At 41.6% G+C, this 17,220-nt stretch overlaps 1 protein-coding gene and 1 long non-coding RNA gene across 5 annotated transcripts in view; one reads left to right on the forward strand and one right to left on the reverse strand.

Annotated features, from left to right (window-relative positions):
• The window catches only part of LOC133605426 (protein argonaute-3), a 96,760-nt gene that overhangs the window by 44,271 nt on the left and 35,269 nt on the right, over positions 1-17,220 (forward strand). For all 4 annotated transcript variants that reach the window (XM_072913100.1, XM_072913101.1, XM_072913102.1 and 1 more), the window contains exons 4-6: positions 1,894-2,102; positions 8,348-8,484; positions 16,975-17,109. In XM_072913100.1, coding sequence (XP_072769201.1) covers positions 1,894-2,102; positions 8,348-8,484; positions 16,975-17,109 — 481 coding nt within the window. The remainder of the gene's footprint in view (positions 1-1,893; positions 2,103-8,347; positions 8,485-16,974; positions 17,110-17,220) is intronic.
• Positions 4,518-17,219, reverse strand: LOC133605429 (uncharacterized). Its single transcript, XR_009815141.2, has 4 exons — positions 17,181-17,219; positions 16,968-17,070; positions 8,356-8,510; positions 4,518-4,593 (listed from the first exon to the last, which is right to left on the reverse strand). It is a non-coding gene; the product is annotated as an uncharacterized lncRNA (long non-coding RNA).

Consider the following 17,220-nt stretch of genomic DNA (forward strand, 5'->3'; position numbering starts at 1 on the left):
AGTATAACATATAACATACAATGGAATTTGGAAAAAAAAAAGTGTAAAAATAAGAATTAGCATTTCACTAAACATGAAGTACACTTTTGTGTACTTATAGACTAAGTACATCATATCAAAAGATGATTCTTAGTTTTTATTGTAATTAGGGTCCATCCATCCATCCATCCATTGTCTACCGCTTATTCCCTTCGGGGTCGCGGGGGGCGCTGGAGCCTATCTCAGCTGCAATCGGGACACCCTGGACAAGTCACCACCTCATCACAGGGCCAACACAGATAGACAGACAACATTCACACTCACATCCACACACTAGGGCCAATTTAGTGTTGCCAATCAACCTATGCCCAGGTGCATGTCTTTGGAGGTGGGAGGAAGCCGGAGTACCCGGAGGGAACCCACGCAGTCACGGGGAGGACATGCAAACTCCACACAGAAAGATCCCGAGGCCGGGATTGAACCTCACGACTACTCAGGACCTTCGTATTGTGAGGCAGACGCACTAACCCTTCTTCCACCGTGCTGCCCTAATTAGGGTCCAATAAGCTCGAATAGCAAAGAGAAATAAAAAAGCAAGTAAACAAACAGCTTGGGCCTTAAGAATAATAAAATGTAATCTTTAGGGGTGTAACGGTACACAACAATTTCGGTTCGGTACGTACCTCGGTTTAGAGGTCACGGTTCGGTTCATTTTCGGTACAGTAAGAAAACAACAAAATATACATTTTTTGGTTATTTATTTACCAAATTTGCAAAATCTTCCACCAAAAATATTTCTTAGTAGAATATTTCATGTGAAGTAATGGGAACCTTGGATAGGTCAATAATTCATAATAACATTGATTTTGATTCAATATTATGTTTTGAGCAATGACAGTTTGAAAGAAAAAAAAACAGCTTTGTTTTATTAGTCAACATTGCAACTTTTTCTAAATGACATTTAACCTTTAAGCCTTTTTATTTCGCTTTTGTTATGTTTTTGTTTATTTTAATAGTATTTTTAGAATGTGCCGTGGGCCTTTAAAACATTAGCTGTGGGCCGCAAATGGCCTCCGGGGCACACTTTTGACACCCCTGCTATAGATAATAAAAAATTAAATGTGATAAATCTATGGATAAAAAGCAGAGCCTGGCGACGCATGCGCGTTTATCATAACTCTCTCTCTCTCTCTGTCTCTGTCTCTGCCCCTCCCTCACCAATTTGTTTTGTTTTTAACCCCTTCTTAACCCTGAACGTACATTGAAAATACACACAACCCTAACTCAAAATGTCGGACATTTGAGGCATTTAAGAAACTCCGCCCTGACAGCTCCGCAAAAGAGGACATGTCCGGGGAAAAGAGGACGTATGGTCAGTCTATCCTAGCCCGTTAGCTGCTAGCATGCCGTGTGCTGTGCCTCGGTGTGCATTGTTTACACCACGTGCGTTACGCTACTTAATATGTCCGTGTGGAAACTCGTTCGGTACACCTCCGAACCGAACCGGAACCCCCGTACCAAAACGGTTCAATACAAATACACGTACCGTTACACCCCTAGTAATCTTTGATTTAATTAATCAAATCAAAGATTGTCCATATGACAGGAATGCTCTGCTTTAAACAAAAAATAAAAAATACTGCAGAAACTTTAGCCACAGATCCTTTATATCCTCCTGACAAGCAGTGTCCTCTGTAGTGAACATTTGTGTTTTGCATGAGATGATATATTTTTACTGAAATAGCCAAAAACACATGTCCACTGTAGAGGATGCTGATTACCAACAGTTATGGCAAGTTATGTTATGTTTTCAGAAATCTGATGTAAAGACACTACTTTTTGGAACTACACTCACATGCTAATTTATTCCTCGATGCTGCCCGGCCTCTGATTCCTTTTTGCCGTCCCCCTCAGGTGGACCTGGATGTCACTCTGCCAGGTGAGGGGGGCAAAGACCGACCCTTCAAAGTTTCCATCAAGTTTGTGTCCCTGGTCAGCTGGCACATGCTCCACGAGGTGCTGACCGGCCGCAGCGTGTCCGAGCCCCTGGAACTAGACAAGCCCATCAGCACCAACCCTGTGCATGCTGTAGACGTGGTGCTGAGACACCTGCCGTCCATGAAGTGAGTTTGGCCTTTTTTTTTTCCTTCCTTCAAGTCACACAATTTCATTGAGTCCAGCAATGCCAGTGTCATAGAGCCCAGGACAAAAAGGACTTTCTTTTGTGTCCAGAAGTCATTGCCTGTTTCTGCCAGCTTCATCCTCAGATGACAGATTTAAAAAAAAGGAACCACGAGGAACAAAATCCATACCTGCCAACTACTCCGGTTTTCCCGTAATTAGTACGGTTTTCATCAACCTATTCCGGGTTACGGTTGCAGTGATAAAAAATACGGTTTTTCATGAATTAAAAAAAATATTTTTTTTTAAATGCGCGAGGCTATTTATAGCACCGCTGCCAAGCACGAGGCACCTGTTGCCATTGTTTCCAAACGAGCGAACGATCATGGAATCAGCCGGAGAAAAATCGCAAACGAGTCTTAAACCGAAAAAAAAACTGCGGTCATTCCGTGAAGAATATTCAAAAGCCTATCCGGGAATAATTATCCGTTCCAAAAAGGGTGAAAACTACGCGAATTGCACCTTGTGCAGACAAGATTTTTCGATCGGACACGGAGGAATTAGCGATGTAAAAGACCACGTTGGGACAAAAGAACACAAGTCTAATGCCGTTGCTAGCGATACAAGTGGAAAACTTTCAACGTTTTTCGGATTTTAGCCACAAAAAGGTAATGACACCAATGTTATCTATTGGAATTGTTTAGTACTGTTATACTGTTAAAAGTGTTTATACTATTTATGCTTTCAAGTCCAAGTTGAAGAAATCTTGTTAAATGTTGACAGCATAACTACCAAAATACAGAAGTATGTCCTTAATATTTTTGCAGTGCTATTTCTGTTGAAAAGTTAAAATGATTACATTAGAGATGTGATGTGCCACTTTTCAAGTGTCTGATGGCTTAAATTAATTTTCATTAATTTTTCATATTTTGAATTCTTTTGAAAGGCTTACAAAAAAACTACATTTGAATTGTAATTCCATGCTATTGACAGGATTATTAATTTTAATGAAGTTAGCTTACCATGTTTACAGTATGATAATTGTGATAGAAATGTGAATTTTAGGCACAGAATATTTTATACAATTGAACAAGGCAGTAGATTATACAAGCTTGGACAGAAAGTTAATAATGACACCAATTTTTTTTTAATTGGAATTGTTTAGTACTGTTTTACCATTTGTTTACTGTAAAAAGTGTTTATACTGTTTATACTTTCAATTAACAAATTGAAGTCTTGTGAAAGGTTGACAGGATAACTGGCATTGACTGTCAAAATAATTTCAAACTATTGAAGTTAGCTTACAGAATAAACATGTCAATCAACCCATATGATTTTTGCTGTAATATTTTTGTTTTGAAAAGTCACTGTGACTGATAGAAAAGTGATGGTTTTAGCAACATTTTAACCTGTCTGAATGCTAATAATCATTTTGCGTCGGGGGGGCGAAGCCTGAACCCCCCACCGGGACTTTGTCCTGGACCTACCGGGGCCTGCGGCCCCTGGACCCTGGCTACTAGGTTTTTCTGATTTCAAAAGTTGGCAGGTATGAAAATCCCTGTCACACATGTAGTAAATACTGCCTATCTGCTGGGCATCAATATCAACCCTGCCTTCCCAGCGGAAATCAAACCCGGCTTAAAAGGGATCTCAGTGTGTCCAGCCAGACCATCTTCTATCCTATATATCATTTTCTTTAGCTGCGACAAAAGCTGGACCATAAATATTACTGCTGCTTCAATAAAAAGAAAATATCTTTTAAAGCATTATTAAAACGCGACCGTTTCTTATCTTTTATTTGATTTTGTTTACAGCCGGCTCGCTATCACACTGACACATTGTCACATTGGAAATGCACGCCCTTTGCACCTTGATGCCACAATGCAGAATAATAAGAGCCTGATGGACCAGCCAGTGCCACCACCGCCCTCATATCTCTCATGCTTTTTATTCTAAACATTACACTGCTTTTGGGGGCATTATCAAATTGAATGTTATAATTTTTAATGGACTTTGGCACAAATTGCCCTGTGACTGTCTCTTGCTGTCGGGGTTCCATGGACCACCAAGAACTGACATGACTTTGAGCAGCTTTGACTTAGTTTATTTTTCAATAATACTCAGTCTCTTCGGGTCGTTTTTCAGCTCCTCTTCCTGCTCGCTCTTCGGTCCCCTTTTCAGCCTGCCGCATCATCTTTGTCTGCCTCTCGCTCTCTTCCGCGCTGCAGCCACTGTTGGCTCTCCAGCTCCTTCTGCTGCCCCGTTGTTCTCCGCTGCCGCCCTCCTACACACTTGGAGGAGATTATATAATTGTGCCCAGGCGGGCGATCCACGCACCTGATAATTGTTACGGCGTCGATCCTGGAGCGCCCCGCCTTGCCGCTGGCCCGCCGGCCACGCCTCCTCGCTGCCATCTTGGAGTCGGCCCCGGCGTGCCCTGCCTCGCTGTCGGTCTGCCGGCCACGCCTCCCCACATGCCCATATTGATCAAATCTGAAAAATGTACAATCCATGAATACCGTATTTTTCGGACTACCGTATTTTCCGCACCATAAGCCGCCCTGGGTTATAAGCCGCGCCTTCAATGAACGGCATATTTCAAAACTTTGTCCACCTATAAGCCGCCCCGTGTTATAAGCCGCATCTAACTGCGCTAAAGGAATGTCAAAAAAACAGTCAGATAGGTCAGTCAAACTTTAATAATATATTAAAAACCAGCGTGATGTGGGCGCGCATGGAGTCGTATATCAACATGGACGGAGCTGCGTGAAAAAAGCCACCCGGCCTCTTCGCGTAAACTTACCTTAACCACTCGCTCATCTTTTCTTCATCCATCCATCCCTTCGAGTTAGCTTTTATGATGACGCCGGCTGGAAAGGTCTCTTTTGGCAAGGTCTTCCTTTTGAATATCACCATGGGTGGAAGTTTCTGGCCATTAGCATGGCAAGCTAGAACCACAGTGAAGGATGACTTCTCATTCCCTGTGGTGCGAATATTCACCGTACGTGCTCCCGTTGTATCCACAGTGCGGTTCACAGGAATATCAAAAGTCAGTGGAACCTCGTCCATGTTGATAATGTTCTCTGGCCGGATCTTTTTTTCAGCTATCTTGTTTTTACAATATGCACGGAAAGTAGCCAGCTTTTCTTGAAAGTCTTTAGGCAGTTGCTGTGAAATAGTAGTCCGTGTGCGGATGGAGAGATTGCGTCTTTTCATGAACCGGAAACCTGTCGCTTAGTAGGAGCCATTTTGTGGTCTTTACAGATGTAAACACACAAAGGAAATGAAACGTAATATTCGCGCGCTTCTTCTTCTTCTACGGGGGCGGGTGGTTGCTTACAGTAGAAGAAGAAGCGCTTCCTGTTCTATGGGGGCGGGTGCTTACCTTGGCGGTTGCTTGCGTGGAAGAAGAAGCACTTCCTCTTCTATGGGGAAAAAGATGGCGGCTGTTTACCGTAGTTGCGAGACCGAAACTTTATGAAAATGAATCTTAATATTAATCCATATATAAAGCGCACCGGGTTATAAGCCGCACTGTCAGCTTTTGAGTAAATTTGTGGTTTTTAGGTGCGGCTAATAGTGCGGAAAATACGGTATAAGGCGCACTTAAAATCCTTTCATTTTCTCAAAACTCGATAGTGCGCCTTATAACCCGGTGCGCCTGATGTACGGAATAATTCCGGTTGTGCTTACCGACCTCGAATCAATTTTATTTGGTACATGGTGTAATGATAAGTGTGACCAGTAGATGGCAGTCATACATAAGAGATACGTGTAGACTGCAATATGATGCCAGTAAACAACACCAAAACTTGAAATGTCTGTAAAGCTGATGTTTATGCCGTACTATAACAGGAACCTGCTGCTGTGTGAAGAACTATACTATTCACTCATTTATCCTTAATTAAGTTACTGTGCAGAAGTTTGGGGAAATAATTATAAAACCAACATACAATCTTACAAAAACGGGCACTTGGAATTATCCATAATGTGGGGTCTATGGAGCACACAAAACTGTTAAAATGTCCTGATTTAGTAGAATATTTGACAGGGCTTATTGTGTTTAAAGCAATAAGTTATCAATTGCCTGCAAATATTCAAAGTCTATTCATAGAAAGAGATGTGGGGAACAACCTCAGAGGAAGGGAAAATATAAACACGCTTTAGCACTTTGGCACAAGGAAAAGTTTTTGTGTCTGTGGGCTGAAAATATGGACCAGCCTGAGTCATGAGCTCAAACATTTGAAGAAATGGTTGGGTATAGTGAGGTCTAGGCTTGTTTTGAATGTGAGTATGCATGACTTTATGATACATTGAGGTCATTGTAAGCACATTGTTCTGGGCAAATCCAGTTAATGAATGTGGGCAAATGTGGTTCAGAGGAAACTGGATATTAGTTCAAATTAACTATGTAAAAAAAGGGGAGGGGGGATTCAAAAAGTTTATACTTCTTCCCATTTCCCCTTTGGGATATCCATCCATCCATTTTCTACCGCTTATTCCCTTCGGGGTTGCGGGGGGCGCTGGAGCCTATCTCAGCTACAATCGGGCGGAAGGCGGGGTACACCCTGGACAAGTCGCCACCTCATCGCAGGGCCAACACAGATAGACAGACAACATTCACACTCACATTCACACACTAAGGCCAATTTAGTGTTGCCAATCAACCTACCCAGGTGCATGTCTTTGGAGGTGGGAGGAAGCCGGAGTACCCGGAGGGAACCCACGCAGTCACGGGGAGAACATGCAAACTCCACACAGAAAGATCCCGAGCCCGGGATTGAACCCAGGACTGCTCAGGACCTTCGTATTGTGAGGCAGACGCACAAACCCCTCTTCCACCGTGATGCCCTTAATTTAATTTAATTTTCTTAATTTAATTAAAAACATTTTTTTTGTGAAATAGAAATATTGCCATTGAGCACATGTATGTATAATATGTAGTGGTGTAACAGTACGTGTATTTGTATTGAACCGTTTCGGTACGGGTGTTCCGGTTCGGTTCGGAGTTGTACCGAACGAGTTTCCACACGGACATATTAAGTAGCGTAACGCACGTTGTGTAAACAATGCACACCGAGGCACAACACACGGCATGCTAGCAGCTAACAGGCTAGGATAGACTGACCATACGTCCTCTCTTCACCGGACATGTCCTTTTTTGCGGAGCTGTCAGGGCGGAGTTTCTTAAATGCCTCAAATGTCCGGCATTTTGAGTTAGGGTTGCGTGTATTTTCAATGTACGTTCAGGGTTAAGAAGGGGTTAAAAACAAAACAAACAGCAGCATTGGTGAGGGAGGGGCAGAGACAGAGAGGGAGAGAGAGTTATGATAAACGCGCATGCCTCGCCAGGCTCTGCTTTTTATCCATAGATTTATCACATTTAATTTTTTATTATCTATAGCAGGGGTGTCAAAAGTGTGCCCCGGAGGCCATTTGCGGCCCACAGCTAATGTTTTAAAGGGCCAAGACACATTCTAAAAATACTATTAAAATAAACAAAAACATAACAAAAGTGAAATAAAAAAGCTTAAAGGTGAAATGTAATTTAGAAAAAGTTGCAATGTTGACTAATAAAACAAAGCTGTTTTTTTCCCTTTCAAACTGTCATTGCTCAAAACGTAATATTGAATCAAAATCAATGTTATTATGAATTATTGACCTATCCAAGGTTCCCATTACTTCACATCAAATATTACACTAAGAAAAATATTTTTGGTGGAAGATTTTGCAAATTTGGTAAATAAATAACCCCAAAATGTATATTTTGTTGTTTTCTTACTGTACCGAAAATGAACCGAACCGTGTCCTCTAAACCGAGGTACATACCAAACCGAAATTTTTGTGTACCGTTACACCCCTAAGATATAGTACTACATGTATGATATGAAACTGACTATGACTTACTCAATTAACAACAACAAAAAACAACCATATTTAAGAAAAATTGTAGAATGCGGGGGTCCACTTTGATACATTTTGTACATTAAAGATGCTAAAAGCAATCCAAAGTAAGTCTTTACTTCACTGTACTAAGTTATCGGACCAAAACATCCACATCTTAGCTTATTGTGATCGGTGACAAAAGCAAATAGGTATTGGTTTACAGGCATGTACTATACTAAAATGTCTGCAAAAATGTAACAAGAAGCGGATAATAGCCCACAAATGTGGTCTAAATCTGTGTAGGCCAATGCGGAAAACAATTGTCCAAATAATGTAATAATCAACATTTCCCGTCCTGTAGGTACACACCAGTGGGCCGCTCCTTCTTCTCAGCTCCAGAAGGCTATGATCACCCCCTTGGTGGAGGAAGGGAGGTGTGGTTCGGCTTTCACCAGTCCGTGCGCCCCGCCATGTGGAAGATGATGCTCAATATCGACGGTGAGAGCCAAATGTGGCGCCAGCAGCTGTGGAGCGGCAATTTGTGGGAAGTCAAATAATGGTGTTGGTGTTGTTAATGGAGCAGTACACTTGTCACCTGTGGCTGTTTGAGAATTAACAGGCAGCAATACACAAACACTGCCGCAAGTGTGTGTGTGTTTGTGTGTTTGAGGAGCTGGAGGAAGCGGTGTTCTTTGGCTGGATGGGAGCTGACTAATTGGTTGCTGTGGAAACAAGAGTTGCCGGGGTCAGGAGGCGAGGGCTGCATGAAGGATTTCCTTTTTGCGCTGCAGCTTTTGTTTGGCTGGGAGTGTTCAAAGACTAGCCCTCTCTCCCCTCTGCCATTGTGTCTTTTTCCCGCCTTTCCCCCCGCTAACCAGAAGCTTCTCTTTTTAACCCCCCAAAAAACATTTGGAAGATAATTAGCTTTCCTAAGCACTCATTGCTCAAAAAGCCATGAGCCACGTTAAGTGACTCCCACAATGTAGCCTCCTCTTCTTTTAAATCAGAGGTGCCCACACTTTTTCAGCTACTTTTCAAATGATCAAGGTGATCTATCTCATCTTGCGTGTGTGTGCGTGTGTGCGTGCGTGCGTGCGTGCGTGCGTGTGTGTGTGTGTGTGTGTGTGTGTGTGTGTGTGTGTGTGTGTGTGTGCGCGCTTGTGCGTGCGTGTGTGTATATTAGAGATGCGTGGATAGGCAATTATTTCATCCGCAACCGCATCAGAAAGTCGTCAACCATCCGCCATCCACCCGATCTAACATTTGATCAGAACCGCACCCGCCCGCACCCGCCCGTTGTTATATATCTAATATAGACGATGCAAGGCATTAGTGAGGTTATAAAGCTTTTGCCTGTTAAAGAAAGGAGACCGATCCAATGCAGCACAGACATTCGCGTGCCACGCTGTCACGACCCAGACGCACACCAGTGCGCAATCATATGGGAGCCGCGCTGAGCGCACCTCCAAGCGCGTCTCACTGCCGTCGACGGCCGGGTATATGGGCCCGACGCTCCAGCGCCATCCATTTTCAGGGCTAGTTGATTCGGCAGGTGGTTTGTTACACACTCCTTAGCGGGTTCCAACTTCCATGGCCACCGTCCTAGCTGCTGTCTATATCAACCAGGGTGAGACCCACCCCTTTTGTGAGCGCACTGCGCGCGGAGTGACCCCTGTTACGCGCCCCCGGCAACAGGGGTGGCGGGCAGGTAAGCTGCGTGGTCGGAGCGCGCGGAGTGACCCCTGTTACGAGCCCCCGGCCACGGGGGTGGCGGGCAGGTAAGCTGCTTACCTGCTGCGCGTGACGCCGGCCGCGGCGAAGGCGGACGAGGCGGGGTGTCGGTGCGGTGGCCGCGGTGGTGACCCTGGACGTGCGTCGGGCCCTTCTCGCGGATCGCCTCAGCTACGGCTCCCGGTGGGGCCCTCTAGGGGGAAGGGGCCTCGGTCCCGGACCCCGGCGAGGCGTCCCTTCTCCGCTCCGTATAAGTGTCCATCTCTTTTTTTTTTTTTCTTCTGTTGTGGCATATGCAGCAGGTGCCTGCTCGTTTTTCGTATGTGGGTAACAACATTTAACTATGTATATATATTTCCGAATTGGTTTAACTGCCACCCGCCTGAATCTATTTAAAATCTAATTTTTTTTTATTTCAACCGCCCGACCTGACCCGCGGATAAAATGAAATTTTTTTTAATTTCATCCGCCCGATCCGCGGATAATCCGCGGACTCCGCGGTTGTGCCCGCAAACCGCGCATCTCTAGTGTGTATATATATACATACACATACACATACACATATATATATATATATATATATATATATATATATATATATATATATATATATATATATATAATGTATATATATTTATTTATGAAACAGACGTTTTTTTGTTAACAATAGGCTCCAGCGCCCCCCTGGCTGGCGATGGACTGACACACCCTCCACCATCTACCTAATGGGCACCCCTGTTTTAAATGATGGTTATTGTAGAGAAACAACACCCTTCAATTATGCATTTGCCTGATGGGCTCACAAACAAAACAACATAATCTGAGTGGGGTTAGGGCAAGGGAAGTGATGTTGCCGCCACTTAGTGGTGAAAAGTGGAGAGTCAAGGGAATGACCACATCTAGTCTCTTCTTTTGTGATCAATATGTTTAGGTGACAGCAGCTGTATGAGAGGTTGTTTTCTGCATTGCATTAGAAACAAGCGGAAGTTGTTGACCGTGTGTGTGACAATCATTGGTACTTTAACTTAATATGAGAATCCTTTCACACACTTCACCACTCCAAAGTCGTGTATGGAGACAGTGTGGACAACTGAACAAGGGGTGCCATGTTTGGTACCTAGGACTGTACCTAGAAGCATGCATTTGAGTCTTCCTGATTCAATTAACCAAAATAGTAGGTCTGAATGTACTCCTGCTCATAAACTTACAATAAAACATGCTTTTATTTTGTCAAAGTAGTATATATAATTTAAATTTTGCGGCCGTTTTTAATGCACTCTGCTGCTAAATTAATGCAGTGTTTAGTAGGGATGATGTTTGATAAGAAATCATCGAGTTCAAGCCCATTATCGAATCCTCTTATCGAACCGATTCCTTATCGATTCTCTTATCGAATCCAGATAGGTTGTTGTATATGGAAAAAAACACAATATTTGGTTTAACAAAAGCTCACTTTTATTTTATAAGAATAAAATATAATAAATAAATAAATATTGACTGTTACCCCCCTAAAAAAATAAAAAAATAAATATTGACTGTTGTTACCCACAGTATATTAAGTGGGATTTTTCAGAAAAACAAATATATACAGTAACACAAAAACAACCTGTCTCTGTGATCACTATAGGTGTATAAATAATAATATAGTGTTAAATAAAATCAGTCCCTTGGGGACAAAACTGAAAATATTACAGCTCTCCAAAAAGTGCACTTCTGCTGCTATTGGAACATACTAACTACACACACAGGCAGACAGCTAACAAACAATCCAAGATGTCTAATAAAGTTCCAAAGCAGATTAATCCATGTAGGCTCTTTATTGTTGTTGATCTTGCTTTGTCTTTTCCTATCTTTACTTTTGTCTTGCACTGGACTGTTATTTATTTATTTTTTTTAAACTGAAATACACACAATGACAAATGTATAAGCTATGTGATTCAATTAACATACTGAAATGTAATACACAATATGTAAATATTAGCTTCACACAAATATACAGTACTATCATCAAACAAATACTTCTGAGTGTTGAAACTATTTTGATGGTGGAAATATACGACTGGCAGCCATTTTAAGTCCTCAAAACATCCATTAAAATAGTGCACAAAAATCGTTTTTCAATAAACGTCTTACTATCAAACTTAACCACTTTCCACCTTAATATTGAGTTACATAAACAAGTTAAACAGTTTACTTACAGACTTATCTTTTCCAAGGCTTGTAAGAGCTAACACAACTTGTCTACTTCTCAATTGTCTCACAAACTTAACTGACGTCGCCAACCCGGAAGTGCCCAAACTAATGACGCGTAGTATTTTTATATCGCCACAAGGTGTCAGTAAGAGTCTACAATCAAATGGGCATAACATTGCCCATTTGGGATTTGTTACCAGGGATTCGAATAAAGAACCAACTCTTTTTCTTTATTATAGTGGCCTCGATAACGGGAACCGGTTCTCAAAAAGGGATTCGAGTCCATGGAATCGGTTCTTTTCTTATCGAACAACCGGGAGAATCGCTTTCGAACATCATCCCTAGTGTTTAGTGACCAGGGGCTCTTAACACGCTGCCGCCAGCAAAATGTACCAAAAATAAAACGTAGTACCCTAATTTTGCCAAAATGTTTATTAGTTTAGGACCAACAGTTATGGAGGAATTATGACTTTTGTATGAAGTATGTCAACTGTGGTGTCTGCCTCCAATGTATTGTTTGTAATCGCTACGCCACTTTTAAATCATTTTTCATGACTTCCTGATTTCATTATCACCATATTAACTTGAATACTAAACTAATGCTGCTTTTTACTGCGATATTTATTAGTTTAGTTTGGATTATTGGTGACACATGCAGAGTGTGTTAATTCACTGTTGCTGTGAGTGCGATATACTTGTGAGTATGTATGCTTGTTTACCTCACACAAGAAACTGTTATTGACTCCAGCCTTCCTGGTGAATCTTCACTTCCCATATTTTTCTCATTTCTGGGTCGCGGGGGAAAGTATGCTATTGCTTCCCGCATTTTTTGCGAGTGGCTGCACAACATGGCATGTTTACTTGGCAAACATTCTTCAATTACAAACCCCATGAAGTCAAGACTTTGTGACGTATTTCCTGGCAGAAGGCAAGAATTCTAAACTACGGTTAAAATTTTGTTGGTTGTTTTTTTTATTTTCTTACCAGCTGAGATTTCCCCAAAAGCTTTTAAAATATACAAAAGCCAAAAGCAGTGAAGTTGTCACGTTGTGTAAATGGTAAATAAAAAGAGAACACAATGATTTGCAAATCTTCTACAACCTACCGTATTTTCCGCACCATAAGCCGCCCTGGGTTATAAGCCGCGCCTTCAATGAACGGCATATTTCAAAACTTTGTCCACCTATAAGCCGCCCCGTGTTATAAGCCGCATCTAACTGCGCTAAAGGAATGTCAAAAAAACAGTCAGATAGGTCAGTCAAACTTTAATAATATATTAAAAACCAGCGTGATGTGGGCGCGCATGGAGTCGTATATCAACATGGACGGAGCTGCGTGAAAAAAGCCACCCGGCCTCTTCGCGTAAACTTACCTTAACCACTCGCTCATCTTTTCTTCATCCATCCATCCCTTCGAGTTAGCTTTTATGATGACGCCGGCTGGAAAGGTCTCTTTTGGCAAGGTCTTCCTTTTGAATATCACCATGGGTGGAAGTTTCTGGCCATTAGCATGGCAAGCTAGAACCACAGTGAAGGATGACTTCTCATTCCCTGTGGTGCGAATATTCACCGTACGTGCTCCCGTTGTATCCACAGTGCGGTTCACAGGAATATCAAAAGTCAGTGGAACCTTGTCCATGTTGATAATGTTCTCTGGCCGGATCTTTTTTTCAGCTATCTTGTTTTTACAATATGCACGGAAAGTAGCCAGCTTTTCTTGAAAGTCTTTAGGCAGTTGCTGTGAAATAGTAGTCCGTGTGCGGATGGAGAGATTGCGTCTTTTCATGAACCGGAAACCTGTCGCTTAGTAGGAGCCATTTTGTGGTCTTTACAGATGTAAACACACAAAGGAAATGAAACGTAATATCCGCGCCCTTCTTCTTCTTCTTCTACGCGGGCGGGTGGTTGCTTACAGTAGAAGAAGAAGCGCTTCCTGTTCTATGGGGGCGGGTGCTTACCTTGGCGGTTGCTTGCGTAGAAGAAGAAGCACTTCCTCTTCTACGGGGAAAAAAGATGGCGGCTGTTTACCGTAGTTGCGAGACCGAAACTTTATGAAAATGAATCTTAATATTAATCCATATATAAAGCGCACCGGGTTATAAGCCGCACTGTCAGCTTTTGAGTAAATTTGTGGTTTTTAGGTGCGGCTAATAGTGCGGAAAATACGGTATATTCAATTGAATAGACTGCAAAGACAAGATATTTAATGTTCGAACTTGTAAACTTTATTTTTTGCAAATATTAGCTCATTTGCTGGCACAAGTGGCAAAGAAGTTGAGGAATGCTCATCAGATTTATTTGTAACATCCCACAGGTGAACAGACCCATTGGGAACAGGTGGGTGCCATGATTGGGTATAAAAGCAGCTTCCATGAAATGCTCAGTCATTCACAAACAAGAATGGGGCGAGGGTCACCACTTTGTTAACAAATGCGTGAGCAAATTGTCCAACAGTTTAAGAACAACAATTCTCAACCATATATTGCAAGGAATTTAGGGGTTAGTGGCCAAGGCATGGGTAACTTACACATCTGTGAAGGCACCATTAATGCTGAAAGGTACATACAGGATTTGGAGCAACATATGTTGCCGTCCATGCAATGTCTTTTTCATGGACGCCCCTGCTTATTTCAGCAAGACAATGCCAAGCCACGTGTTACAACAGTGTTGCTTTCATAGTAAAAGAGTGTGGGTACTAGACTGGCCTGCCTGTAGTTCAGACCTGTCCCCCATTAAAAATGTGTGGCGCATTATGAAGCCTAAAATACGACAACTTAAGCTGTACATCAAGCAAGAATGGGAAAGAATTCCACTTAAAAAATGTGTCTCCTCAGTTCCCAAACCTTTACTGAGTGTTGTTAAAAGGAAAGGCCATGTAACACGGTGGTAAAAATGCCCCTTTGACAACTTTTTTGCAATGTGTTGCTGCCATTAAATTCTAAGTTCATGATTATTTGCAAAAATAAAGTTTCTCAGTGTGAACATGAAATATCTTGTCTTTGTAGTCTATTCAATTGAATGTAAGTTCAAAAAGATTTGCAAATCATTGTATTCTGATTTTATTTACCAATTTCACATACCTGCCAACTACTCCGGTTTTCCTGTAATTAGTACGGTTTTCATCAACCTATTCCGGGTTACGGTTGCAGTGATAAAAAATACGGTTTTTCATTAATTAAAAAAAAAAGGGTGAAAACTACGCGAATTGCACCAAGATTTTTCGATCAGACACGGAGGAATTAGCGATGTAAAAGACCACGTTGGGACAAAAAACACAAGTCTAATGCCGTTGCTAGCGATACAAGTGGAAAACTTTCAACGTTTTTCGTTGCCCAAACAGATTCTTTGGATGTGATAAATGCCGAAGTTTTATTTACGGAGGCAATAATTGAGCATGGACTTCCAATCGCACTGGCTGATCACATGGGACAGTTAAATGTTTGTAATGCAACCTTTAAAAATCATTACGCGGTGATCGCGGTCCCAAAAATAAACTTTTCTTGCATGATAATGTCCAGAAAAACTCACTTTATATTACTATAGAGTCCTTTTAACGAATGAGTTTGATGGTTTATCACAAACCTTAAATGAAAGAAGTCCTTTGTTCTCCTGCACCATGCATGCGCTTTGGCCTTGCTTCGTGTTTGGTGAGCAATCCTGTCGGCTGTATTTCACAGCACGTCTTTGACAACTTGAAGTGGCATAAAACATTTAAAACAAAGGGGTTATAGGAACAATCACTTTCAGTGTTTTATGCCACTTCAAGTTGTCAAAGACGGTATGCTGGTGCCCGACTGCCACAAGTGGAACAAACATTTGAAACAAAGGGGTTATAGGAACAATCACTTTCAGTGTTTTATGCCACTTCAAGTAAACTTATCATAAAGTTACCATATCATTTTTGCAGTATGATCAATCTGATAGAATAAATTTGGATTTTAGCCACAAAAAGGTAATGACACCAATGTTATCTATTGGAATTGTTTAAAGTTAAAAGTGTTTATACTATTTATGCTTTCAAGTCCAAGTTGAAGAAATCTTGTTAAATGTTGACAGCATAACTACCAAAATACAGAAGTATGTCCTTAATATTTTTGCAGTGCTATTTCTGTTGAAAAGTTCAAATGATTACATTAGAGATGTGATGTGCCACTTTTCAAGTGTCTGATGGCTTAAATGAATTTTCATTAATTTTTCATATTTTGAATTCTTTTGAAAGGCTTACAAAAAAACTACATTTGAATTGTAATTCCATGCTATTGACAGGACTATTAATTTTAATGAAGTTAGCTTACCATGTTTACAGTATGATAATTGTGATAGAAATGTGAATTTTAGGCACAGAATATTTTTTACAATTGAACAAGGCAGTAGATTATACAAGCTTGGACAGAAAGTTAATAATGACACCAATTTTTTTTTTATGGAATTGTTTAGTACTGTTTTACCATTTGTTTACTGTAAAAAGTGTTTATACTGTTTATACTTTCAATTAACAAATTGAAGTCTTGTGAAAGGTTGACAGGATAACTGGCATTAACTGTCAAAATAATTTCAAACTATTGAAGTTAGCTTACAGAATAAACATGTCAATCAACCCATATGATTTTTGCTGTAATATTTTTGTTTTGAAAAGTCACTGTGACTGATAGAAAAGTGATGGTTTTAGCAACATTTTAACCTGTCTAAATGCTAATAATCATTTTGCGTCGGTGGGCGAAGCCTGAACCCCCCACCAGGACTTTGTCCTGGACCTACCGGGGCCTGCGGCCCCTGGACCCTGGCTACTAGGTTTTTCTGATTTCAAAAGTTGGCAGGTATGATTTCACAATGTGTCAACTTCACTGCTTTTGGGTTTTGTAAAATAAATGTATAAGGAGGAAGTGCAATGTCGCTTAGCTGCGATTTCAAACTGTTATGTAACATGGCGCCCTGTTGTCACCCGAGTGCCTTTTGACCAACTATTGAGGAGATAGCCTTGTTGTCCATACTCTCTTCATACACGACTCTGTACCGCTCTACTTGAACTGCCACGCAACCATAGCCTGTGATGTTTACCTCGCAGTGTCCGCCACCGCCTTCTACAAGGCGCAGCCTGTCATCCAGTTCATGTGTGAAGTGCTGGACATCCACAACATTGACGAGCAGCCCCGCCCTCTCACTGACTCGCACCGGGTCAAATTCACCAAAGAAATCAAAGGTAAAAAAAAACAAAACCCAACAACGGTTGTGTCCGCCATGAAAAACACATTTGTTGTCAATGTTACCCACCTCCACCTGTCGCTGAGAATCACTCGTTATGTTTCACCAG

This window comes from Nerophis lumbriciformis, linkage group LG04, assembly GCF_033978685.3.
Source record: "Nerophis lumbriciformis linkage group LG04, RoL_Nlum_v2.1, whole genome shotgun sequence".
NCBI lineage: Eukaryota > Metazoa > Chordata > Actinopteri > Syngnathiformes > Syngnathidae > Nerophis > Nerophis lumbriciformis.